Source organism: Ascidia mentula, chromosome 9, assembly GCF_947561715.1.
Source record: "Ascidia mentula chromosome 9, kaAscMent1.1, whole genome shotgun sequence".
NCBI lineage: Eukaryota > Metazoa > Chordata > Ascidiacea > Phlebobranchia > Ascidiidae > Ascidia > Ascidia mentula.
This window is the reverse complement of record NC_138574.1, coordinates 12,258,930-12,285,039: the sequence shown is the minus strand read 5'-3', so window position 1 is coordinate 12,285,039 and position 26,110 is coordinate 12,258,930. Positions and strand designations below refer to the sequence as shown.

Here is a 26,110-nt window from a genome sequence, read left to right as displayed (position 1 = left end):
TGACTCTGGAGTGGGACTGTGAGAATCCTTGGCGCTCGGTTGACGCACTCTGTAATCAAGGCAAGGGTAGGCGACGCAAAGCCACGTACATACCGCGTCCTGTTTGTCGTTGGCGCGCCATATAACTTCAATGGACTCTGGTATGTTTGCCAATGTGGCTACGCTCGCAGCACAAAAATAGACGGTAGCGCCGCATGAATCGCATTCCAGTCGTTCCGGGCCATGGCGCATGTCGACTGGTCGTACGTCAGTCGCCAGTTTAACGATTTGTGTACTCGCGGATGCCGAGCGTAAATTTTCTCCTCGCGCTTTGAATGAAGTCAGCACCCTGTCTGCTGTGGATACGCAAGCCGATTAGCAAACACGCCTGGTTTGTGTATGGGCGTGTGCCGTGTGTATTTGCTTGCTTTGGGTCCCGAATTTAGTCTTATTATTCTCACAACTAGCGTTCTTGACATTTTGTGTTGTCTGTTGCCAATGTGACGAAACACTGTATCGCATTTAGGCGAGGGTTCAACATTATTTCACTTTACGCAACGTTTAACATGGAAATTATCTACGTAACTGGAAATGCTGTATCAAGCAAAGATTTAAATATAAATGCTTTTTGCGTTGTAATAATAAACTTTGACCATGTCAGTTTATTCTGAATGGGTAGCGACAACGTATTATAAAATCAATGCAAATTTTCTGTTTACTCATGAATTTCCCGAAATAAGAGATTTACGTGGAATTAGCTCAAATGCAAATACCAGACATCCTACAGCAAAATGTAGAAAGAGCATTTTGGCTCTCACTTTACCTACAGTCCGCAACACCTTCCAAAACACGTGTACTTCAATGCATGAGCGCCACCAAGCGGCGGTCGTTCTAAGGTCAGGTGTCGCCTCAGCAATTTCGCGACAATTATTGTCACCACAGCGCTCATTGTGGTCGGTGATAATTACCTCGGATGCGGCACATTTTCCGGCCGGAGCGACGCCACAGGAATCTTCAGCTTCACCGCACCTGGCACCGCTTCCCCCCCGCGCTGCCTTGTAATCAGGACTTACGGTTGGGACGCGCGCTAGTCTCTTTTACTAGCGATTGCGGTTGTGATAGAGACATAGGTAAACGGATACTGGGCCAGGCGACTGCCCAACTTGCGTCAAGCGAGACATTACCGGTTTCACCGCGGGTTTAGGTCTTGCCGCAGACTCTATTTTGGTCGCAGCCGCAGCAGCTATAACTTTGTGGATCGACAACACGCGTTTCCCGCCGATTCGCGCCTATTTTTATGCCCGTTTGTTTTCGCACGCCGTTGTAAATCGAATTATACGCCGGCGAAAGTCGTTCTTTCGGCCCGAGTTTTAGGGTCGGAGGACGGGGAATTAGTGCTCCCAATGCACATCAACACATAGCTTTAAAACGGTTTCCTCCGTTTGACGATTGGGCGTTGTTGCATGCTGCTTGTTTTCAAGTTGTTTCTACTGGTCGACATCCGGCGTCGCTGTAAAGTATTATCAGTAATAACACTGATTTGCCTCGAAATTTTGACCTTTTAATTTTCTTTAAAAACGTGGTGTAATTGTGAACATTTGGCAATATGTCTACGAAAAAATTAATTAAAATGTTACCAATGATAGTTAGTGAAGACAAATCGCCATAATGTTATATACAACACAAAAAGGCGAACTAAGTCTTGGTTGGAGGCATTACATAATGCTTTATAAGTTTAGATGACATTCAACGTATATAGAGGGCAAAACTTTTTGCAAAATTTTCACAAAAAACTCCTCGCAACTGAAACTGACATGACATTTGGAGGAAAATTTCTACAAAATAAAATCCCGAACAAAAAATACAAAATTTAAATCACAAAAGCTGAAACGCGAACGCAATCGGGTCTTCCTCCGATGCCATTGACGTTACCGAGACGGGCGAAAAACGTAGGCAAGCAAGCATACTCCAGACAGCGTCTCGCTTGAGTACCCGCAGTGACGTAGTGTGACGTCAGTAAATAGCTGGGGCCCGAGTGATGGTGCAGTTGGGTGAACCGTAAATTTGTGTGTAGCACCACTGTGGCTTGTATGCGGCACAACAACAGCGGGATGGCAAAAATAGCTCTGGGTGCGTCACCCCCACCATGGCCAAAACCGCTGGTTTTGCTGGAAAAACATAGGGAATACCTACAGACTGAGATTTACGTGTGTACCTGAAACGGATTTCCGGTCTTTTGTATTGGTCGGGAGTCGTTGATGTGGAGATTTGCGGTTGAGTTGCCTTGAGACCGAGGCCGACGAACTCGGTTTATGACGAAATTACTCTCTCTGTATTACTGGGATTAGTTTTCTGTTGTTTAATTAATGAAAAATGTTTTCGATAAAAAATGTGCTTCATACAGCAAGAAATTTTTATGTTTTTTTTTTAACAAAAGAGTTTTTAAAATCAATTATTTTGTCAAACAAACCACAAACGCTTTTGTATAAAAAAATTTTTCTGACAATTTTATTCGCAAGATTTTTTGATTTGATTTCGCAAACCGGTACAGACGGTTCTCAATAGTTCTTAGAAACACTGTCGGAAAACACAACGTGATGGCGTTTGATGCGAAATAAACAAGACAGCAACGAGAACTGCATGCGAACATCTGGCAATGCCACGGGCGACTGCACCTATCCGTGACGTGGTGTTTTGCCGGTGTGTGGTTTCGCTTTTGCCTTGAGTCCAATTACGTCGGGAGTCGATCGAGAGGTTGCTGCACGTGGAATTGGTGACGTGGGCAATGTTTCCATTATCTCAATGACTTTTCCATTACTTTTAAGTTATTTTTGGACTGTCGCATGTTGTTTAAATAAGGAACTCTTTGTACAAATTCCCCTCTTTTTATATGCACATTGTTTTTGCTGCTACGGCTTACCCTTTTGTGCCTTGATGCGTTTAGAATGGAAAAAAGTTTGCGGACATCCGTGGTTTAAACGGCCTTGTTCAGCTTCGGGCACACATTTATATATTGTGTACATGTACTTTAGCAGCTTCTGTGCTATAAAAAAAAACACCATAATTTAACAATCAACAATAACTGCGAACCATTTTTATGCAAAACTCTCTGTATTTTGATGCCGGCAACGGATAAACCGTTATGTTTCTAACATCGAAAGTGCATCGCCAAAGTAGGCACTCAGATTAACCTGTCGTATGCGGTCCGTCGTGTATGTGCATTATCGTATCCTGTCGGATCGCTATCTGGGCGACGTGGATTTTTGGCGGGTTTATGTGTAGCTATAATCACCACCTTGTGTAATCTGTTTTACTCTTTTGGGAGTGAATACTGAAAGGCTATGGAGTTGCAACATCGCTTAATACTCTAGTAAACATATATCTGTTTCAAAATGTAACTCATAGTATTTGTATTGTATTTCGAATGTTATACTGAACCACATATATATGTAACATCAACTCAGTTTTGTTTTCGGCGAAAAATACTAACAACACGCAGCTTTCTTCTTGATCATGACATATCTTTATAACATGCATTTAGATAGGTATCGCTTTAACGTTTTATTTGGAGTTTAAAGTGGCAGTGAACGCAAACAAAGAAAATACTGGCAGTGGAACACCTTTGTATAAAACCACGTTTTTAACTAGTGAATGTTGGTAAACTATGGACTGCATAATGAATATCTCGAAACGTAATTGCGACGATTGTCCTTCACAATCTGTACATGTTGATGTCAAGTTTAATCACTGGTAATATTTTTGCACTAATAAAGGTTCGTCGTAAAAGATTTTATGCAAATGCACACCAAAATATGCGGTTATAAAATTTACCACCATTTAAACATAAAACTAACGTCGCAACAACTGTGTACATACACGCACACCTGAAACGACACTTTGGTTAGATAAGAATAAGTGTTGAAGATTATCGGTGTATGGGGTCCTATTGTAATTTACCCTCAAGGTAAATTCGCTGTTTATCCGCCCTCATATGGACTCAAAGCATTGGTGTTGTGGCTTCGTGGTCTTTCAGTACAGTCGACTTGACGGAAGTCAGTGTTGTTTCTTCGGTGCGGTTACTCTTGATGACACTCATGGCAAGATGCAGTCTCTCCTGCTGCTGCGCCTTCTTGCTTTTAAGCGAGGGCTCGCGCGATCCAGAACGAGAGGAAGCCTTGTCTGAACTTCTGCGCAGATCTCTGGTGTCATGAGGTTTCGTCACCTCACTTGTAGCAAGCGTTCTGTCGGGCATTTATTTAGAAAAACAATTATCGTACATTCTAAACATACGTAGTGGTTTTATTTTGTTGCTGATGTTTTTATGGTAATACGGAAGAATGTACAGTCGTTGTAAATCAGCAGTTGATGCTAATAGAAATTATATTGATTTGTCTCTCATAATACGCAATTCATAACCAGATCATTTAAGTTTGTTAAAGAGATCACTATTGTTCATTTGCATCATTTAACGACACAAGAAACCATTTGTTGCATGCCTCATTGTTTGTTTGAGAAAATAAAATATTTTGAGAGTTATACAGCCAATTATTAATGAGACTTGTGCCAGTGGCTTCCAATATTCACACCGGACACATCAGAACTTGTAGTTGATGTTTGCAATTTGTCAAAGTTATTTCTTACCCTTTACCGCACGTGACAATTTTAAACGCAATACGCTGAAGGACGTTGGAATAAAGGAGCGGATTCAGGGCGCTGTTGATTGGAAGAAGTATCACCGCGGATATCGCGTAGACCTGTAACGTATCAAGCACGGAAGTTGAATGATGAACACGTTTCATAACCTCTCTATACAGAACTCTGTATGACGCGTGCGACGGAACGAACAACGCACGAAAAGAGTGCGATTATCGCGTCACAGAGCTGACCGCGGGTGTCTGAAGGTCAAGAATGCCGTCAAAAAATTAACCGGTTTAAATACGCGCGCTGCCCCGCATAATTATCATTCTCCTACACATTATGGCGTTCTTCCGCCAACGGCGCGGATGCTTTGTGCTGGTTAAGACATCAGGAAAGGTCGCCTTTAACGCAACCAAACCTCAACGAGGGACCGATTTAGACTAGCGGCAGTTGTAAAGATTTGCAACCCTGTCGGAAGCCTATTTGCCCGGGGATTTAAAGCTAAGCCACTGTTTACGTAATGCGAGTTAAGCTGTTGATCGCCTATTACGTAACTACGGACATGAATTGTTGTTTACTGATTTTGCTATGACGTATCGCACGTTAAAACCAAAGCTGATTTTGGGCTTGTTGATGTACACGAACTTGGCAGCTTTTTTTCCCCGCCCAGTTATGTGCACTGCCAGGATATTTATCTAATGTGTAATTCCCAAAGTTTTACGTATCGCCTGCTTATAAGCTTATGGTGTCGGTACTTTAGAACTTCCGAGCAAACGCGCTTTAGCGAGAATCCGACTTTATTACTTACCTTTTCACATGTGTAACTAAGGAATAATCCCAACGTTAATCTGAGAAAGAGCCACAACACTTACATTTTCGGGCACAGGCACCCCAGCCAAGTTCATAAAGGACATGACACATATTGGAATCCAACACGCAAGGTCGCTCGCAACCAGATACGAAATGCGTCGAAGCATTGAGTTTTGTCTGCAAATGCATGTATTCTATATGTATCGAATGCCCCCATACTTATGCAACGTGCAATATACGAAATTAATATGGGTGGCCACTGCTTCGACCTATTCGACCTGTATTGTCACCCCAAAATGGAAATCTTTGCCTGGCCGTTTGCCGGGAAAGCTGCCCTGATGAGACCTAACAGGTCGTAACAGTGGCCATCTGTCTGCAGCTCACATTATTCACAATTAAAATAGTTTACAGTGTCCAATGTTCTTTAGCTTAAATTTAGTTAAATAAGATAGGTTAGATCAAAATTTCTTGGCATTGTTTAGTTGACAATATGGAATGCTACCCACCTGCTACGCTTTGTTTTGGTCGCGTTCGTCTTGTAGAAGATAAATACGTAGGAGGCAACAATGTAGATGAACGCAGCAAAGTTGAAGATGATGATCACCTGTCAATGTATTGACCAAATGTATCGTGTTGTCAAAGAGAAACACACGTGTTTAACGAAGGGTGTAACTATCATTTTGTGTTTGTAATATCGCACTGTTATGTGGACACCGCTTGTGCTTGAAATGTTTCTTACATCAATCGCCGTCTTTCTGGTGTTGAGCCACATGTTTCCCACGAAGAAAACTATTATATTGTACCGGCACAGTTGGAAAAATGGACACCACTTGCCTTACTTGAACCAAACTCTGCCATTATTGACACACGTTCGACCATTGGTTAAGTCGCCGCTATGCAATATACTCTCGCGTGCGGGGTAAACCAAGTGATTGATGACATAGAGGGTCACGGGACTCACTCTGCAGCCGGCATGACATTGCATGTTTAAATTTGCTCGAACCATTGTTGGCATGCACGTTTATTGATCATTTCAGTTGCCTCCCCATCGCCATTTGTGGGAATTTTTATTTAACCACGGTCGGAAGCCTACAACCCAATGTGTTGTAACGGAGTCGTGCCAAGAAGGCATGATCAGTTTGAACTTTGGGCAGTCATAAGCGGTATAGGATTGTTCGAAACAGATCCACATTCCAGTTAAGGAGGCGTACGTAATATTACCAATGACAAAACGGCGACTGCACTGTGCGGCGTTTCGCACAATTGCATTAAACATGGGCAGCGTGAAAGATTTTTCTTCCGTTAACCTATTGATTTGCGTGAGATGCTGGGTTGTCACTATTGACCGACGCGAAAAGTAACCAATCTTTGACCTCGCATGATTTTTTTCAAGCATTCAGTTTCTCTAATTCGGAGTTTCAGCGACACACATAAGTGACCGTTTTGTTACGACCGTGGTTTGAGTAGCCGAGGCGTGAAATTAAAATATGGGATGTGTGAATTGAACCAAAACAAATGACATCAAAATTCCAAGAAATACGCTGCATTCCGCTTCAAATACCATGTCTAAACAGCTAGAATTCTATCCAAACCTACAACAAAATTATCCACAAAAGGAATGCCTACCATCGACTGTACCCACCCTACGTCATCGCTGGTGACGTAGAGCTTAGGTATGCAAACACTATGAGCACTGTAGTATCCGAATACGCCCCGAATCGAATCTCTTCCGAATATTGCTTGCATCGTTGCCTCTATTTCCTTCCACGATGCACCGACTGTTTTCATCTGGTTGATGGAAATAGTTTTAATGTCGCGCTCCCCGAAAGTTTAAGAAGCCGCATAAATATAATAAATCAAAGTAACTCGGTCCAAGTAAATCATTGTTTAGTTACATTTTTACCTAATGTTTGGACGAGCAACTATAGTCACACTATTGTAAGCGTTGCGTAACATGCAACGTTGCTAAACTACAAAACTTTCGCGAAACCTGTGATTTTTGTTGAGCTAATGGAAATGGGTAATTTTTTGTTTTATTATTATTTATTTTGTCACATGTTTTCTTATGCAGGTTACGCGAAAAGGATTTCTGTCGTTGAAATCCTTGAAGTGAAAGTATACGGTTCACGAATTGTCCGTTTTACGAAACTATTGTTTCATTGGAAATCAGAGTTTCATTGGTCACAACTACGTGTGCAGCTATTTCCGTCGTTACGTCGGTTTCATTAAATGTGCCCAGAGACCATAAAGCCAAATGTAACGCTCCCGGCAAACGCAGACGCAAATCGGCGGAGTGACGCATATTGAGTGGGAGAACTTACTCTTTTGTTGCGTATGCCCAATACGTGATGAGACAATACGGCGAGGTGAAAATTCCCAACTAGCCGTATTCCCGACCTTAAGGTGGTGTAACGAAGACCACTAATACCACTGTACGCCACCGATTAAACGTTTCAAGACTATGGCGTAAGCAAATGTCAATTCGCCTACGTATTAAGTTGTTTCTCATTGGCTAGGGTTTGCCGGTTTCCTCTAGAATCCATGTATTTTGTTTGCCCTCGTTATCCGATTACGAATAGTCAACGCCTTCTCGTTACACTATATTGTGTTTGCCATAGACCTGTTTGTATGCGACAAAGACAATTCAGCACTCCACATTGTGTGCTAACGTGATAAATGGTCAAACATTTTTCGGTATGATTTATCTGATCATTGGTTGCAACAAAAACTTACCAATGTTATTTTCTGTTTCAGTATTGTCATGCACGCAACCCTAAAACGTTAACTACGCGCCACAATCATCGCATTGGTGTGCCTGTAAGTTTGGGACCTTACCTCATTTAAAACTGTGATATTGGCAAGAGTCTCGACGTCGTGTGCGTAAAACAGGGGCAGTCTTCTTGCAAATTCCCGAAGAGTCGGACGATCCACGACGTCGCTCACAAAGTATGGATTGTGACGTATCCAAGCGTGTGAAACGAAGCGAGACGACAAAGGTTCAGCAATAGGGAGGAGTGCTGTAATAAACAAACATATTCGAATCACATCCGCTGCTGTTTTGATTGCACCACTTTTTCAACTATACCTAGCAGCAAAGCGACGCACCACGCCAGAAAAGCAAACATCAAAGCCGTCAAATAGCTGACGTGTTGACCCTTGAATGGTCGGACGACACCGTAAAGCCGGTATGACGTCAGGATTACCAACATGAGAACAGACGTCACACAGGAAACTATGGTAACGGCTCCGAGTACGGAACAAGACAGCGAACTCCTCCAGCTCTTGTCCTCCAAACAATAGCTCCCGGAGGTGGATGCAGCAACAGAGCCGAGAATTACAAGGTAGACGCCCATGAGAAGATCAGCTGTGGCTAGGTTGAGAACTAGCACGTGGTTGACCTTGGCGAAAGGTCGTTTGTTTTTAAAGCGGTCTTTCGACAGCAGAAGATCGTAGAGTGTTTCGCCCAGCACAGCTAGGTTTCCTGAAAAAAAAAGTTAATTTGAAAAAAATTCGATGTGTTTTGTGAAGTTTGTACTGGGCCACACCAAAGGTACTTAAGTATTTGACATACACTTTCCAGTAAAAACATACTTAAACCGTATCCTGATGCCAGCAAGCATATTTTCCGTAAGTTACGTTTCGTTAAGCTTGATAAATGCTTTCTGTTTAATCAAACAGATCACAAGCAGCACTTACCAATGATCGCAAGGCCGCCCATAACCCATATAAGGTGTCGCAGGGCTGTATCACGTATCATGTGTTCACGTGACGCAAATACGTCATCACTAAAGCTGCTAGAAGGGCACTCGTCACTTCCGTCAATGCAGTCGGCTTTGCCGTCCGTTTTGCTGCGAATCGGGACGAAAAGGGGCTGGCCTGAATTTTGGTTGTTTGTTAAAAAAGGTAGTTGCTATTGGGTTGGAGTTTGGTTTACCAGATTCGCAGTAGAAGTGACCACTGCAGTTTGCCTCGTCCATCTGGTTTTTACAGTCGATCTTGCCGTCACAGATCTTGGTTTCAAAACAAACAGCTTTCATTGTTTTAAACTTGCAACTTTCAAATAGTCAAATCGCTGCCATAGTGATGAATACAAACATTATCTTGGTACTAATTTGTGTGTCCTTGTGTTATATATAAAACTGACCCATTGCAAACATCGCAACACCACTTTCAAATCAAAGGGCAACTGACCATTTAAGAAATATAACTGAGGTCGTAAATTTAACAACACTTTATTTGTTTTCAATACGATTTCACTGCATTTGTTTTTGAAAGGTATTCTATTGTTTTTAAATCAAACTAGACAGTCAACTAATCGCAAATTACCTGCGACATGGAAATGTGTACAGGGCCGCCATTTTCTCTTAATTCCTTAAGTTTAGCCGAGCTGTTGCAATAAATGCGATGGGGACAATCCAGTTCATCGCCTCCGTCCGGACAATCGAGTGACAATCCATCACACACGTCGGAAGCAGGCAGCAACACACCCCCGGTGTCACAGGAATAGAATTTCCTGGAAAGCCACAACATACGTTGACATTTTGAATCCAAAACGTAGTATTTAGGTTGTTGTTGTTGTTGTTGTTATTGTTGTTAAAACGTAGTGTTTGGGGGATCTATCTTTTGAAAATATTTGGATCTATCTTTTTGAAAATATTATGCAATAAATAAACTCTAGGTGTAATAAGACTGTCCCCGTGGTACAGATAACACTGTCATGATTTTTAAGGACGGAAGGACTTTTTTCGTTATCAGTAAGGAACTCTTGATATAATCTTAAGTAAAAATACATTCCAATAATTTAGTCTGCAGGATACAACACAGTTATCCCTTCATCCTAGTAATTGCGAATTCCGGGGCCATCTATTTTGCAAAATGCAGCCACATTTCCAAGCAATCTTACAGGCCAAGCAGTGGTTGGTGATTAACGCGCTGACAAAATGCGGGCAAAGGTTCCGGACAAGAATCACATTCGTCTTCATAGTGCTTGCATTCGGGCCTCCCATCGCAATGCAGTGCAGTTTGGTTCTGGTTTTTATCCTTTTCTGGATAAAATTAAGCATCATCATGGGAAAATTCCAGTGAACAGACAATAATTGACAAAGTTAATCATGTTGTCGTTGAATGATTGATTGATAGTATGTCACTTCGACTGCAACATACTATCTTGGGCAATAATTAAAAATATTTCGCAAAATCAAGCATCTAATTCCGAAGATGACATAAATAAAACTATATATAAGGTCCAAAAAGGATTTAAACCGTTTTGTCGTTGTCCTTACTACTGGCATGCGATAATTCGATCAAACATGCCTCGGGGTAACAAAAAAATAGGAAAACTTACTGACGGAGTGACATGTAAAGTTTGGTTTGCAGTGGTCTTGCTCGCCACTTGCGCATTGGATAACCGACATACAGGCATTCTCATCAGAACCGTCTGCACAGTCATGCTGCCCGTCACAAACCTGTTGTACAAAGCGAAGGCATTATGTCGGAGATACAGAAACTTGGTCAAGAATTGCAACTCATATTAGCATCAACGGTACTCAATAGAGAGCCATTTTTTTAAAAAATACGATTTTAGGTACACAAAAACATTATTTATTGTACACAATACCTTTTACCTGAAGCACGATTAGCAGACTTACTTGATGCCTGTAAATGCATTGGCCGCCGCATTCCACTTGGCCTACGTCACATGTTTGACACGGTTCTTTGTCGCCAACTAGTGTCGAATCGGTGCCGTAACAAAGCCTCGAGCAAAGCTGTGGCGAATGTTCGCACATGCACTCATCCGAAAGCAGAAGACAGTCAAAATTGCCATCACATTGCTTCTCTCCTAATATGTAACATAAAAATTACTTTCAATTTGTCACCAAATGTTTTTTTGACTACATGTTAGGACATTTTTTAGCACGACAATAAGGTATGCTGCAAACAAATTGACACAAATCTTATGTAACAAGTCACACGTGTAAATAATACTTACTGTAGTATAGTGCTAATGATATTAGGCATAGATCATTGTAACCAGTTTATGGCGTCAACGATCTTTCGTTAGCATTTACCTGGTATAATCCTTTTCTCTCCCTTGCATCGAAAGTAAGCATGTCCAGTCAAGGTATCAGGATTTGAAAGGACCTCGTTTGTCTGTAAACAGTAAGCCACAACTACATAACATGCATTTTTTTTCCAAATTTGGCTTAAATGTGTAAACGAGCGTGTCACACAGTGAACTGTATAAAAAGTGATACCAGAAATCAACCTGTAATGGTTGGGACACAGGTAGTTGTACACTGACAACCGAATCCAATCATTGTCTTCAAATTATCGCTGACAAGGGAAGGAAATGTCAGCAAGCGCGACACTGTGGGCAAATTTTACGCCCGTGGCGTCGCAATTTCTCTAATATTACATTCCCAAACGGCGCTCAAGCAGTCTTTGATGTGCTCGGGCGACCTAAGCGACCAACTCAACCGTCAAATCGGTGCCGAACAAGCGCCTTTGCGTTTAAAAACGGTTGCGAAAAATTTCGTACTGATCCTGGGGTCAGCGTGGTTTGGTCAAATTTGCCCAACAGATCTCAGGGCCAGGCCAGTAGGCGCCGATGCCTATCGTGGACCGCAATGATGGCCTCGGGGGGTGGCCGCGATCTTCTTTCGGCCGATAGTCGTTGCGGACCGGACAACGATCCACTTCTGCCGCTAAGCGTCCTTATCGCTTGATCTGCAGTGCAACGCAGCCAGCCAATCACGCGTCGTTTGCCTTGTTCTGGAATTCCGGCACAACCTGTTAGCGAGCGGACACTTGCCCGGGTAGTTCTGGAGTATGTGCGGTTGCGTTACGACGTGGCAAAGACGCAAATCTCTATGGTTCTAAAAACAACATATTCCTCCGCAATTGTTGCAGACAAAACGTATGACAGATAAGCAAAAGGTTGCTATGATTTTAAATGTAAAAATTCCTATGATTTAAGAGCGCGATTATAATTGGATTTTTTTGTGTTGATGTGAGGATTACTTGCTTTTCGCTCTGAATGTGATTCATGTATGTTTTGAATCATACGTGATTGCTGGTCTAATTAATTTGGAAATCACCCACGCGCCGCTTTGGTTTTCAAACAGATTTGCGAAACAATCCCGTGATGCTAATTTTGCAATGTTTAGACATCTTTCAGTTTTTTAACCTTTGGAATGCGTGCGAAAAGTCTAATGTTGACCGATCTGTAATTTTGGGCTATTCTTGTGCAATTCCGATTGCAACCGACCTTTTCCAAACCAAAGACGCGATGAATCATAATGTATTATACGGCCTACGGGGATTTTGCAAACGTACAGGACCGCAATGTTGAATTTTTTTGCCAACGTCAACCGCGTGTTTTCCATATTGCATTTCAGTGAGATGCATTCTGTTATACGCCCCCGTATGTGCTTATTTAATGTCATCTGCCTGGAGTTGAATGTTACTTGGTCGGCTGACTCATACATGTAGCCGATGATAAGAGACGTGTGATGCGCTGCTCGCGTTTTGACCTTGATGAGTCACGACGCAAGCACGGCCCATCTAACGAAGCGTTTATGTTGCGCAGTTGGGCGATGAAAGTTTTTGAGAATTCATATGCCAGAACTGCCGCTGGGTTGTTGCGACGTTCGCCATTTTTTTGAACAAACATTTTGTGTTTTTCAATAACAAATATGTCTAACTTGCCATGTGGTAATGGTGGACGGTTTCGCAAGCCAATTTCCTTGCCTACAAACTAAAGACTTTTTCAGAAATAAGGTAAGATGCTACTGGGTATTGCAAAAAAATACCTAAAAAGGAAATCAGTTTAATTTGTCCATCCATACCTAATACTTATTTTCAATAATAATAGGTTCTCGCAAATCACGAAAGCAAAGTTAAATGGAGTCAAACAAATTTCACCAACCGGGTCGATGTCGCCCTCTAGCTCCATCGCGCGTCCAAACAAATCCATGTCGCGGTCGCAGTCGCTAACGTTGTCCTTAACAATCGACAAAGGAAGCAGACAAGTCCTTGTCAGTGGATGGCGTGTTTTCGTGCAAGAAAACGCTTCGCTCTTGTCTGTGTGTTCGTCACTACCGTCATCACAGTCATTGTCGCCGTCGCATATCTGTTCAAATGCATCGTATTTAACAAATACAAGATTGGTTATTAGAGAGATAAAACGAGTTATCATTAATTTTTGTGTCTGTTCCGTCCGACCTCCAGCACTTACGCGTCAAGCATTGTTGCATCAAAATTACTTCCCTACTGATTTGCAGATTTTGAGCGCTAAGCCAATGTAGCCAAGTAAAATAGTGTCCTGGTGGTAGAAAGTAATTTGTCGATACTTTGCCTGAGGGCGAAATAATTCTGAGAATCAGACCGCATCCTAAATTCCGCGGCAAAAGTATCAATTTTATAATGTTTTAGATGTATGAGTGCGAAAACCATACTTTTTAAAGTCAATTCGCCTCAAAATGACAATGAATCAGTTGCTAATATTTACATTTCGGACCCACGTACATAAAACGCCCGTTTGATGTTGGTAAACGGCAAAGAAACTCGGTTACGCGCTGATTAACTGATTCATTGTCATTTTGTGACAATTTGACTTAAAAAAACATATTAAGGAATCATAGGTTAAAGTTTACGTTACAAGACTCTCCTGTTAGCTTTAAGGCCAATAAAGACCTGGTGACATAATTTAGTGTTAAGCAATGAGGAGCCAATAATATGAATTGTGTATAAGCTGCAGACAGATGGCCACTGTTTCGACCTAAAAGGTCTCATCACGGGGCCTGACGGCACTATTGGTTGAGCTTGCTTGGCCGTAGTGTTTCCACCTTGTTTTCTCCGTAAGGTTGCACCTAGTTTAGTGCCCAACGGATGACGGTGATTGTATAGTCACCACAAAGTGGAAGTCTTTGCTTGGCCGTTTGGTCAGCAAAGTCGTCTTATAGTCACACCAGCTGCACTGATGAGACCTTTTAGGTCGAAACAGTGGCCATCTGTCTGCAGCTTATACACAATAATTTAGTGTGCCTATAATGCCTGTAAGTAGGCAAAATTAATATGTCAAAAAACACTGTAAGACAAACGACTTGGGATTTTCCACTGATTTTGTTTAGGAAATCATCTTGTGGATATAACACTTGGTTTCAATACGAACCGAATTTAAACACACAAAACTACAAAGGACTTGCACATGATGTGGTGTCAAACTTCACGTTCTAATCCAAACCCTCTGTCGGATTTATCCTGCGAATTGTCCAGGTTCAGTCACCAATCAAACTCACCCAATCCCTCTTTATGCACTCTCCGGATCCGCATATGAACGAAGCTTCGCAATCTGAAAGGCATTCATCGCTTCTGTTTGTGCAATGAACGAGTCCGTCGCACACCCAGGGGTGGTTGTTGTCCAATGCACATGCGTGCCCGTACTGAAACGGAGTCTCGCAAATAAACTGGTCGGAACTGCCGGTGTACTGCGCTTCGTCTGTGCCATCCTCGCAGTCTGTAGGCATAATTCAAACAGTTAGCGGTGTTACTATGTGTTTTGAGCCTTTGGTCTTGAAACCCTTTCCTCGCGTATGGTAACGCAATTCAATATTAGGCAAATACATGATTTCTAAACATTAAGGTTTTAAACATATTTGACATATTTAACCGTAAGAACATCATATACACTTTCTTCGTACTGCGGCTTGGTATTGTTTGTCTTAAATTCTTTCAACTGTCTCTGCAGCTGTTATCTGTCACAAACAAAAATGCAATTGCAAATACCCACCGAGGAAGTTATCGCAAAAGGACTCGACGCTGATGCACTTTCCGTCGTCACACCAAAATGATGCTTTGTGACAATCTGGCTGACACTCGTCCACACGACCGTGGCAGTGATCAACGAGGTCGCAGAGCCACGAATCCTGTTTGTGCGAGAAAAACTTATCACAAGTGTGCAACACACTTTCACCGAGTGAACAAAACGACAGCTACATGGTCGTTGCAATAGTCCGATTGTAATTGTTCTATAACCGTCAATATAACACACCCCACTAGTGAGAGATATAGTTGGATTGCATTTAGGGTTATCTGTGCAATAAGCTTATCAACCCTATCGCATGATCGGTGTGTAATCGAACTAAACCAATTGACCACAAAACGTATGCAAAGTCGACAAATTTTGCGTAAACCGCGATAAATTGTGTTTTGGAGTGTTTAAAAGTTATAATTATTGGTGTATGTCACTTTCGTATGTGTGTCATCTTAGAGATGAAACCTTTGTGCTCGATACATTGGCATGTATACAGTGTACACCATTAGGTCGGTAAAACCTTCGTGTAAAGCACATATTGGTCTACCTGTTGCAGAAGACACGAGGCTTCGTGGTGGTTTTTAATGTTGTCGCACATGATGTGAGGAGTGGAGGTTATGTTGCCTGATCTCTCGTCACTCCCATCTTCACAATCAATTATTCCATCACAGAAGCTGCTTCTGGCGATGCATTCGCCGGATCCGCAAATAAATCTAACACCAACATCACGCGACTGAATTTCTGGCCAGTTTTTAATATTTAGGTTTATACAGCATTATTGAAGTTCAATAAACATTTACACGTTTGCACGCATATTCACATATAACCATTCTAACTCTATAACACGGAAACATACTTGCATTTGGACGGGCATTGGTTACTACATTCGTCGGAATGGTCACCGCAGTCGTTGATTCCGTCACAAAACTGAATATTTGGTATAACTCTGTCAAAAAGACCATGGTAGTTATTGTGCAGAAATACATTTTCAGATTGCACAACTTCGATATTCAGCTAAAAATGGCAGTAAATATCATTTTGCAAACTGACAGGGCCATTTTTCGCCGCAAAATGAAGTTGGTACCAAAGTAGGTGCAAACCTGCGGAGACAAGCCAAGGTGAAAACAATATAGTCAAGCAAATGCTAAAATCAAGAGGGCGCCAGGTCCTTCGTCACAAAAATCATGCATAGGCAATAAAACCAATAATCATTTTACTGATCTGCAGACAGAGTCACTGTTCCGACCTATTTTCAAAGCTAAACCAATAAGACCTAATAAGTCGAAATAGTGGACAAGTTAGCTTATTAAAAAACATCATTGACTTTATTGCTAACAGGTAATAAGATTTGTTGAGTTTTTTTCCTGTAGAAAAATTCTAGAAGTCATTTGTATGCACTTTATTGGTGGTTACTTTGAGTTGTTTGAACATGATGAGCATATCATTTCGTCACTTCCGTCCAAACAATCGGGAAACTCGTCACATATTGCCGCAAGGAATATCTATGTCAGAAAAAGGGTTAAACAAATGAAACCTCATATACATTTCAATCGCTGCGGAAACTCACTGTTTCGCCGCTTCCACACGTGTAAGTTCGGTTGCAGAACAATTCGTCGCTCGCATCTGGACAATGCACGATTCCGTCGCACATCTGTGTGCAAAACAAAAGATATCTGATGTTTTCGTCGGTGAAGCAACATACACAGTATATCGTTGTTTACCTTTCCGACCTCGTAGAGCGATTGCTCGTCGGCACAAAACTTACAGAAAGGTCCCGCGGTCTGACATATTTCGTTGTTTTCGCAAATATCGAATACCTGGGATTAAAATTGTCATTCTAACACAAACACAAGAACGCAAGTTGTTGTTGCGCACATATTCACAGAAAATTAGTGTAATACTGCAATAGCCCAATGCACTTTCTATTAAAATTAATAAAGCCAGTGGCATCGCAGTCATGACATTGTGGCCAAATGACTTTGAAGCAGTGAAGGCAATGATCTATATGCGATAACCGCCAATTAAGGACTCTCGCTTGGGTGTGACCCTGCCTTGTTGCTAACATGCGCGTAATGAAATTTGTTGCTAACATGCGCGTAATGAAATTGTTGCATATATGCGCCAAGACAACCTTGAACCTAAATAAAATCCTGGTAAACTCACAAACTGTCGACGAAATATTTTTACTTAAAAAATCTCGGTTCTGGAAGTGTTATTTAGAAAACACTTGCCATTTACCGAGGTCAAGAAAAATTAGCCAAGGCAAAGTAACACAATTATTTGCAACACTTACGCCACCGCAATATGAGCAGTCTTTACAGCTTGGAAGACACTCATCCCTCCAATCAGGACAGTCGAATATATCATTGCAAAGTTGACCCGCGAGTACCGTGACGTTTGAATCCTCACCGCATGAGAACACCCTGCAGTTTTCCTCGTCACTGCCATCTGGCGACAAGTAAAACTGTTAGATTGTCGCCACTAGGTGAAAAACAGTACTTTCTGTCTCGATTAACAGTTTTTGATACTTAACTCTCAGATATATCACATAAGACTGCAATAATAACAGAAGTAACTCAAAAATCCAATGAACTACTAAACATAAATGCAAAGATAAGATGCAAAGAAACTACATCCTTTATGTAATGCGTTTGTGCTATACGGAGTTACGATTAGGTACATGAATTGGTTCTCGGTACATGAACAATGTAAACACCTTCTTTGTCAATGCGATTGTTCATAATGTATTGCAGAATAATAAAATCAATCTGAATCTGCGACATACTAAGGAAGGCCTTCCTGTTTAAAGATTTACAGTCGTTTTATTTTTTTTCTGCCCGTACAGTTTATGGTTTTCTTTGTTTTCGTTGCAAAAGATGCAGCGTTGCAAATCTTTTGTTCATGCCTTCCCGATTGCATGGTATTATCATTTGCGCAGTGTTATCGTTTGCACCGCATTCGCCTGCAGGCCCCGCGACGTTCGTTTACCTTTCTTGTTGCAATGTTTTTTTATTTTGTGCTCACTTCAGTGTCATCACAAGAGTTTTGTCAGGACCCAAAGTTTTAATTGACAGAATTGATTTTAATTTTTTTCAGTGTTGTTTTATTGGCAGGCCATTTTATACGTTTTACTTTTTAATTTCTGTGTACGTGCCTATAGACTTTTGCGGGAGCATAACTTAGTTTTTTTGTTTCTGCTTCACAGCATTGGAAGTTAATAATGCCTTGTCAGCGAAATATGTTTTCTAAAACATAACTAAACATCGATATTTCGACGTAACCCATTAATGCCGATTGTTTGCACGAAACAATGAAAACAGTTGTTACAAAAGAAAGTTATTAAACAAGTATACGTAAAAAATTTAGATCATAACTTGTTACCTTGGACTAATTACAAAGACAAAGCATAAGAAATGTCTCGATAGGTTACTGATGAAAATGACTGTTTACCTGGACAGTTTGGGTAACCGTTGCACACATAAGCGGCCGGTAAATCCGGACACATGTCTGCACACATTTCATCCATGTCATCAATACAGTGGCTCTGGCCGTCGCAGATCCAATTGTTGTTCCACAACGAACAATAGCTTCAGAAAAAACAACATATTGTTGTCATAACATGGCTCGCTAGATTATTTGTTTGTTTGTGGCGTTGTGTCAATACCACTTTAGTCAGATGTGATTTTATTGCTGAATACTGCTCTTGTGGCAAACTTCATCCCCCTGATGGAGGCTACTGTATAACAGCCGAAACGTCGAGAAACGTCGAGAAAAGAAAGTTTGCCAGGAGAGCAGTATTCAGCAATAAAGTATGCCTGACAGCGTCTGTAACAATTTATTTAAAGAGTCATTTTATGTTTTAACAACAATATGGTTTTAATTTTCTATTTATTGTTGTTTCCTATTCGAGTAAATTTAAGCTTACTAGGAGGCGCGAAAGTATAAGACAAGATTTCCCCAGTTTTATTTAAATGTCGTAAGATCTATTTTTTGTCTTTAAAATTGCAATGAAGCTTTTTCAAACTCGTTGTATGGTTTATCGTGGTCAGGGAACCACATGTTTGCGGCTCGTTAAACTTCGCAATATGGAACCTGCGGCCGTCTGGTCGGTCGATAGGAATACACGGAACCATGACCAGGTTTTCGATATTGATGAACATCGCCTCATCCGATTCGTCCTCACAATCCGTGTACCCGTCACAAAACATTTCACGGGGCAGACAAGTTCCGTCCCAACACTGGAATAGGTCTGGGCCACATCGTGTTAATGGAGTACGAGATGCGTTGGCGAAAACTTGCGGTGACGTGAAACTCATGGGAGCAGCGGGTGGCGTATCTGCATTGAAAATTAGTTTACTTGAATGTGGGTAATTTAATGGATACATAATGACAACTGATCAAAATCTCGGGACTTTTTTGCGCGTGGTAGATTATACTCGTCAGACTGAGCAAACACGCGTTTCTCCGTCGATCTATTAGTGCGTTTCTTTGAAAGCTTCGGGGAAATTTCACCGAGATTTTTTGTCGATTATGGTGACTAATTAAGAACGTTTGTGTTGTACTTCAAACATGAAAAACACACTCTTTGCGGCAGGTGGCCCAATTTTATTGTTTGCACGTTTTCATTTCTTTGCGGAACTTGTGTAATGCTGAACTCAAGCAAGATTATCACGCGCAAAAACGCATCAAAGAAAAAATTACAAAACCCCAAAACTCGAAATAGCATTCCACTTGCTTAAACAGAAAAGGCCATAAAGCAATTCGTAGATGAACGGGGTTTCACCCACATAACTGTTTGCTTACAATAAGGACCGTAACCGTTCAACAGCGCCTGGTGTTTACTTGGCGGGTAACTCATCGCTGACGAGCAGCCACTCAAGGGCTTCCCTGTGTCATCGCCTAAACCCTCATGTCGGTTTTCTCAACTGACTTGAGACGGTCGCTCATAAATCATAAATGATTGTAGGTAAATATTCCCCTGTTTTATGTCTATCTTGCAATTTACCGGGGTCTGCTTCGTTTTTGAACTGTTTTGAACACTCTTCGGCTGCATTGAACACCTTCCAATGAAATGGTAAAGAATCAATACCCCTATAGGGCTTATCGCAGTGGTTCTTAACATCTTTGCCCTGGAGGACCCCATGTAATGAAGTTAGGGAAGTCGCAGACACCTCAGGAGTTTTCGGAATTTTGCTCCTACTGATTAGGTTTTAGGTTGCAGGTCGCAATGTGTTTTTATATGCGTTGTAACAACGCTATGCCATGCTTCTGTATAACTTTGCGTGTTTTCAGGATTCATTGCACAATGCATAACCATATTTCGACAGCAGGGGTTATTAATAAAGTATTTAGAGGTTGCCACGGATTACGGTTTAGCGTGATAGCATATCAAAATACTGGAAACGAGTCTCTTCAAATATTGTGTGTTTGCTGAGTGAATCGTAAAATAGGCATCCACTACTTTTGAGTTGTGCATTTCCAACAAGTCAAAGCTATCAGACTCCATTGGGGTTGTACGAGTTAAAGGGTTTCGTCAGTGCATTGATTGCACGTAAATAGTTTCCTTAATACCGTTTGGAAATGACTTGAAACACTTCAATTGGATTTTGAGCCACGGTCATACTCACCACACGTTGAATCATTTAGGGTTTAAATTTAAGGCCATTTCGAGATCACAGTCAGCAGGATCCCACTTGCCTGACTCTCGCGGCACCGACGTTCGCTAAGTGACTGCAGTTCAGTCGACATCCGCAAACATTCGGTGAAAAGAGTAGGAACGCCTGTCTCAAATTTCAACCAACAATTTCCGACAAACGCGATGCCAACAGGCGTACGTGCCAGGTTGAAATTCAGAGCCTTGTTAGAAACTTATTCATATATTTTGTGTATTGCGTGTGGTGAGAAGGATTTCAGAAACAAAATTCCCCTGGCGCTTAACATTTAATTTAACTTAATTTGTCTCTTAAAGAGAAAAGCATGTTTCCGAGCCTTGGTACGACATCGCTATACAGCAAGTCTGCTGTAATAACATGATAAAGATAATTTTGCTAAAATTTGCAAACATATTTAGGCAGTTTTGCAAAACCTTTAAAGATCATGGCTGTCAAAGAAAACTTCATCTCACATGAAATCATCGGACAGGGCCCAAAATCGATATGAGGTTCGCAAAAGAGCGAAGCGGGTTAAAACGTATTTTGGAAAGGATAATGCAATTGTACTTTTCCGAAATCGTCGCAAATCCACTGGCTGGCCTCCGACCGGTCATAAATTAGGTGGACGCTTAACCAGACGAACTAGATAAGCGTGATCAATAAATCGATTGAACATCTTCGGTGTTCTTTAACCACATATATTTCAATCTTTAACAATATCACGGTTTTCGTTTGTTTGACAAAGACACAATCGATGTGTTTTGTGCAACGTCGCTGCGCACCTTTTTTCCTACTAGGTGCATACGTTTATTGGTTGTTTTGTGGATGCTTTCAGTCATTAAATCCCAACCGCCCCTTTCTTTTGTGTGTTTTGCGCTTGTAAAGCTATTCAAAGACGCTCGGACCAAATTCTTTCCATCCACTTTTCGCCTGATCAGCGACAACACCCCCTACATGTAGTGTACTACGTGCAAATACGAAGCAATAAAACAAGATTTAATGCGTTGTTTGTTCCCTTGTCAAATCTTCAACAGTGTAGTTTTGGTGACATGCAACCCTTTTAGAAAAGAGCTTTTCAGTGTAAACAGTATATAAAGTATCAACGGGCAAACATTTCGTGCTGCTACATTGCCAGTATTATGCCACGCATTCAAATTACAGTACGAAAGCTACTTGTTGATAAATCAGTTCTATATCTTACCTGTTGTTGAAGAATTCACGCGTAGGCTTCCGCGAGTTGTTGGAACAGAAGTGAAAACGCACAACCAAACAGTAACCAAAAATCTGATCATTTTGCAAAGCGGTGATATAAGCTTCTGTTGCTACAATGTTTATTTTACGGCAACTGTCATGTTTATTTGTGGAAGTCTGCAACAAACAACAGCAGTGGTAAGTCAACATGTACGACCAAATGCATTTCACCTGCAATGGATGTAATGTTAGGGGAAAGTTAAAGTCTGAAGCATCCTTAAGCCCTTGTCAACACAGAAATAATACCAATCACTGTTGCGGATACGAAATCACTGTCTGTCACGTGTCACTGAAAAAAGATACACTTTTACTTTTACTTTCTACCCAGGCGATCAACTATCCCTTTGAAGCGCTTTCAAAAATTTACAAAGCGTCAACAAATCTTCACCATCTATTGAAAGACATAAACAAGAAGTGGGAGTTTGTCTATGTGCAAGTATTTGTACACGTGCTGGTATTTTGCCTTTCCTCAAAATTGTCGGTTCCCCTTTCTCTATCAGTTTCTCTACTTTGGCACCCGTATTGACTGTGGTTACTCTGCACGCGCCACGCGCCATGCCATAGTCACTCCCGCCTGATGTCTAATGCCAACATAGCCAGGCTTACATTTAACCTAATTGATTATTCCCCTGGGTCTATACGGCCTGTTCACTGATTATCCTTTTATTGCCTTGTGCGTGGGTCTTGGACTGGCCTGTCGATTACAGCCAATGTCAGTAAGTATTCTAAATTGAGTGTAGCTGAGTCATGTGTTCTATTGTCAATTTATTCTATATTTGTCGTAAGATGGAATCCTTGCATTGTTGCGATGATAAATATAATGAATAAATCATAATTTGGCCTCCACAATATAGTCAATAAACACTGGTTTAGAACATGGAAAGTATATTTAGATAAAACTTTATTCTTTATAGTTACGTTACTCCAGTTTTTCTGAAAACAATTCCGAAAGTGACGGTAACACCCTTTGTGTGGCCTTGCGGTTTTCAACACTGTGTGCCACACACGCCGGCGAATTCTTGACCGACTCCACCTAGAAGAAGCCACATATACCCACATGTTGGCAAGTTTGCTTGGTATATCTAAAGCTACTTACAAAGAGTGATTGGCGATCAGTGTCAGTGTGATTTTATGTTTTAAAATCTCATAAGAATATTAATTTTGCCGTAATGGATCGTACTGACGCTGATCATCAATCACTCCTTGCGAGTAATTTTAACAGATAAAACAGATCTGTCGGCACCATCTAGCGAGAATAGGCTTTCCTGTTGACTTAATGAATTTTTTTGTATGTCTGGTATATTGTGTTTTATACCAGCTATTGGCAACCAATGCCATACAAAAGGCAATATACAACTACCTTGCAATGAAATCACAAGCGTTGGTGTATACAGAATTTAGTTATGCGCCATTCTAATTTACCAACAGTAGTCTTAAACCGCCGGCCATCGCCACATAGGTGTATACAACTAGTTAACGCCATACAAGTTTAACAGAATTCGGTACTATTGGGCACGCCTACCACATCACCGTCTTCCAATTTAATCATTTTTGCTCGATCTCCGTTCGCGAGTGGCGTAATTGACTGCTGTTTAAGATTAGCATTAATAATTAACCGTTTATAAATGACGGCAAAACTATGACAGGGGCTTTTTGTAGTCCCGCCGTTCCCAGTTGGCCTCCTGAATTATATGACCCAAGAACAAAAACAGTATCTTAAAAGAAATGGTAATACAAACAGTGTCCCGATTAAATTATAATAGTTGTTAGGTTGTGTAAGCTGCAGACAGATGGTCACTGATTCGTCCTAAAAGGTATTACTTATCAGTTGTTACGTTGTTCTCAAAATTGACGTTGATTGAACTCATTTGACCTTAGTATAGTTTTCTATGTAGTGTTGTGACCGTTTCTCGCAATTCTCTTTCTCATCGTCTATATAACCTTGCAACTAAATACCTTGGTTACGTCACTACGGCCCAAAATTCCTATCCAGTTACTGCAAGGCAGGTGGAACATTGACGGCGATGTGTATTCACTTATGTTTGTATAACGTTTTACAAAAGGACATGACCTTAATTTGATAACATGTGTATGAAAGCAGTGCCACGGGTTTCACTTCTTGACTGAGCAATGGCTTCTCTTGTGTTGATGGGTATTGGAATTATTCCCAATTTTGGATTACGGAGATAACCCAAGATTAAAGCATTTCCAATGGGGCGACCTTTGTCTTACCGAGCCTGACATAACCGCTTTCCGAATCAATACCTAGAAATTAATTATGGGATTATCTGCAAAAGCCAAATTGAATAAATACGTCTTATACGCCGATCCTGTGAACTGAATAATCCGAATTGGTTGCGATTTCTTGAAGCAAATAAAAATTATTTGTCTTCTGTCAACCATTTTGTTATTTTTTGACTTACGAACGCAGCGATTTGTGTGTTTGATTTTTATCGAATGAATTTCATTCATTGTGAAAAAAAGCGAAAAACAAGCGAGTGAAGCCGACCAAGTTTCAAGGGAGTCGTTCGAAAAGATGTTAAAGGTTTGGCGGCGATACGATCTGTTATCGCTAAGGTTCGCCCTGGCGTGAACAAGAGATTTGCTTGCTCTAATTAGTTGAAGCTGCAAACGTTTAACACGCAACTCCTCACCTCTGCCATAAACTCCTGAATAAACCGCTTTTGTATCTTCCCACCGCGGTTAGCGCCCGAAGGCAATCGAAACACCTACAAAGGTAACTCAGAACTTTAACTAAACCTAAACAACATAGGCGTGATTAAAGTGATGGTTTGTCGCCAACAGCTATAGTTTTGTTAGGTAGGTAGGTATGGGTTTTGCGAAACAATTGGTGTAGTTTAGGTCCAAGAGGTCACTTATAAAGCACTTTTATCCTGGGTCTTCATAGTTAATAACACACGGTGAATATACGATATTTTAAGACAACATTAAGCTATATTTGTCTCGCTTAATTTATAAATTAAAACGATCCAGAAATGTGTGTGAAATGCCCAATTCGCCCTGTGGAGACTTTCTGGCTCTTTCTGGCGCTGATGCGAAAAGCACAAAGTATTTATCCCATCAACTGCAGCCAAAGCATGTAATGGATTAACTTTCCGCCCCGCTGTCGCCGCTAAATCGATGCGTAATCGATGCAGGTGCTTCGATCCTGACACTCCTCTTTTGTCTCAACAACTTTTTCAAAATAATTTACTGTCAAGAGCAGAAACATTAACCAACCAAATACATAGTGATTCGAGGATAGCTAAATACACTGACGCGATTTCCAGAACAAAATCCGCAGTAACTTACTCACGTTCCAGACGATTGAGCTAACTGTATTGAATATATAACTAAGCATGTATCGGTAAACTTAAAGCGATAAAACATACTTATTCTGGCAAAAGAGCAATAAGCCTACCCTGCTGCGTGCTCCTCTGTATCGATGGCGGATCAGTTTATTTGCTCTACGTAAAATTGACATCACCACATACAAAAGCGAGCGTGCATTGTCGTCGTTTTCGCCCCACAAAGTGCAGATTTGATTGAAAGCTGTGTATGGCCCCTATCTTAAACCCTTCCCGCACGTCAAGTCAAGCGTAAAAATACGAAAATCCTCAGCGCGTCGGGCGAAACAAAATGAATTACCTCTTACGTCATGTTAGCCTAACAACTGTAGCCCCTTACCCCTGTGGAATGTAAACTTCCGTCTTAAACTATACTTTTTCCCACATTTCAGAACAGAGAATCAAAAAAATTATCAACAAAGTTTAACTTCATAAATTGTAGCGCAATGCCTAATGCTTGTGACAAGTTTGCAGCGAGGTGTTAATATTCCATCTCGCAAAGCGGGCAAAGTCCTGGAATATATCTTTTATCGATCAAAACCTCGCAATACTTGGTACCTAAACAAACGTGTCTGGCCCAGTCCATCTAATCAGTCAGCTTAATCACTAAAATAGACTGG

The 26,110-nt window shown here is 41.2% G+C and overlaps 1 protein-coding gene across 1 annotated transcript; it reads right to left on the bottom strand.

Annotated features, from left to right (window-relative positions):
- Positions 1 to 3,438: 3,438 nt before the first annotated feature.
- Positions 3,439 to 24,814, bottom strand: LOC145913280 (uncharacterized). Its single transcript, XM_083000880.1, has 27 exons — positions 24,798 to 24,814; positions 22,094 to 22,260; positions 19,334 to 19,577; positions 18,692 to 18,828; positions 17,535 to 17,689; positions 16,963 to 17,058; positions 16,809 to 16,892; positions 16,655 to 16,743; positions 16,098 to 16,187; positions 15,789 to 15,954; positions 15,218 to 15,353; positions 14,727 to 14,944; positions 13,355 to 13,558; positions 11,496 to 11,577; positions 11,076 to 11,266; positions 10,772 to 10,892; positions 10,331 to 10,472; positions 9,754 to 9,940; positions 9,362 to 9,437; positions 9,124 to 9,303; positions 8,513 to 8,908; positions 8,263 to 8,444; positions 7,054 to 7,215; positions 5,934 to 6,031; positions 5,490 to 5,604; positions 4,621 to 4,733; positions 3,439 to 4,220 (listed from the first exon to the last, which is right to left on the bottom strand). The coding sequence occupies exons 2-27, from the start codon at positions 22,182 to 22,184 to the stop codon at positions 3,977 to 3,979; spliced, it is 3,999 nt and encodes a 1,332-aa protein (XP_082857006.1). The 5' UTR covers positions 22,185 to 22,260; positions 24,798 to 24,814; the 3' UTR covers positions 3,439 to 3,976.
- Between the last annotated feature and the right edge of the window lie 1,296 nt (positions 24,815 to 26,110).

Excerpts from the sequence above, each read along its gene's own strand:
- LOC145913280 (XM_083000880.1), bottom strand. The coding sequence starts at position 22,184 with ATGATCAGATTTTTGGTTACTGTTTGGTTGTGCGTTTTCACTTCTGTT. Across the intron at positions 10,473-10,771 it reads CTTTACATGTCACTCCGTCA|AAAAGGATAAAAACCAGAAC; the intron begins GTAAGTTTTCCT and ends AATTTTATCCAG. Across the intron at positions 5,605-5,933 it reads ACCAAAACAAAGCGTAGCAG|ACAAAACTCAATGCTTCGAC; the intron begins GTGGGTAGCATT and ends ATGCATTTGCAG.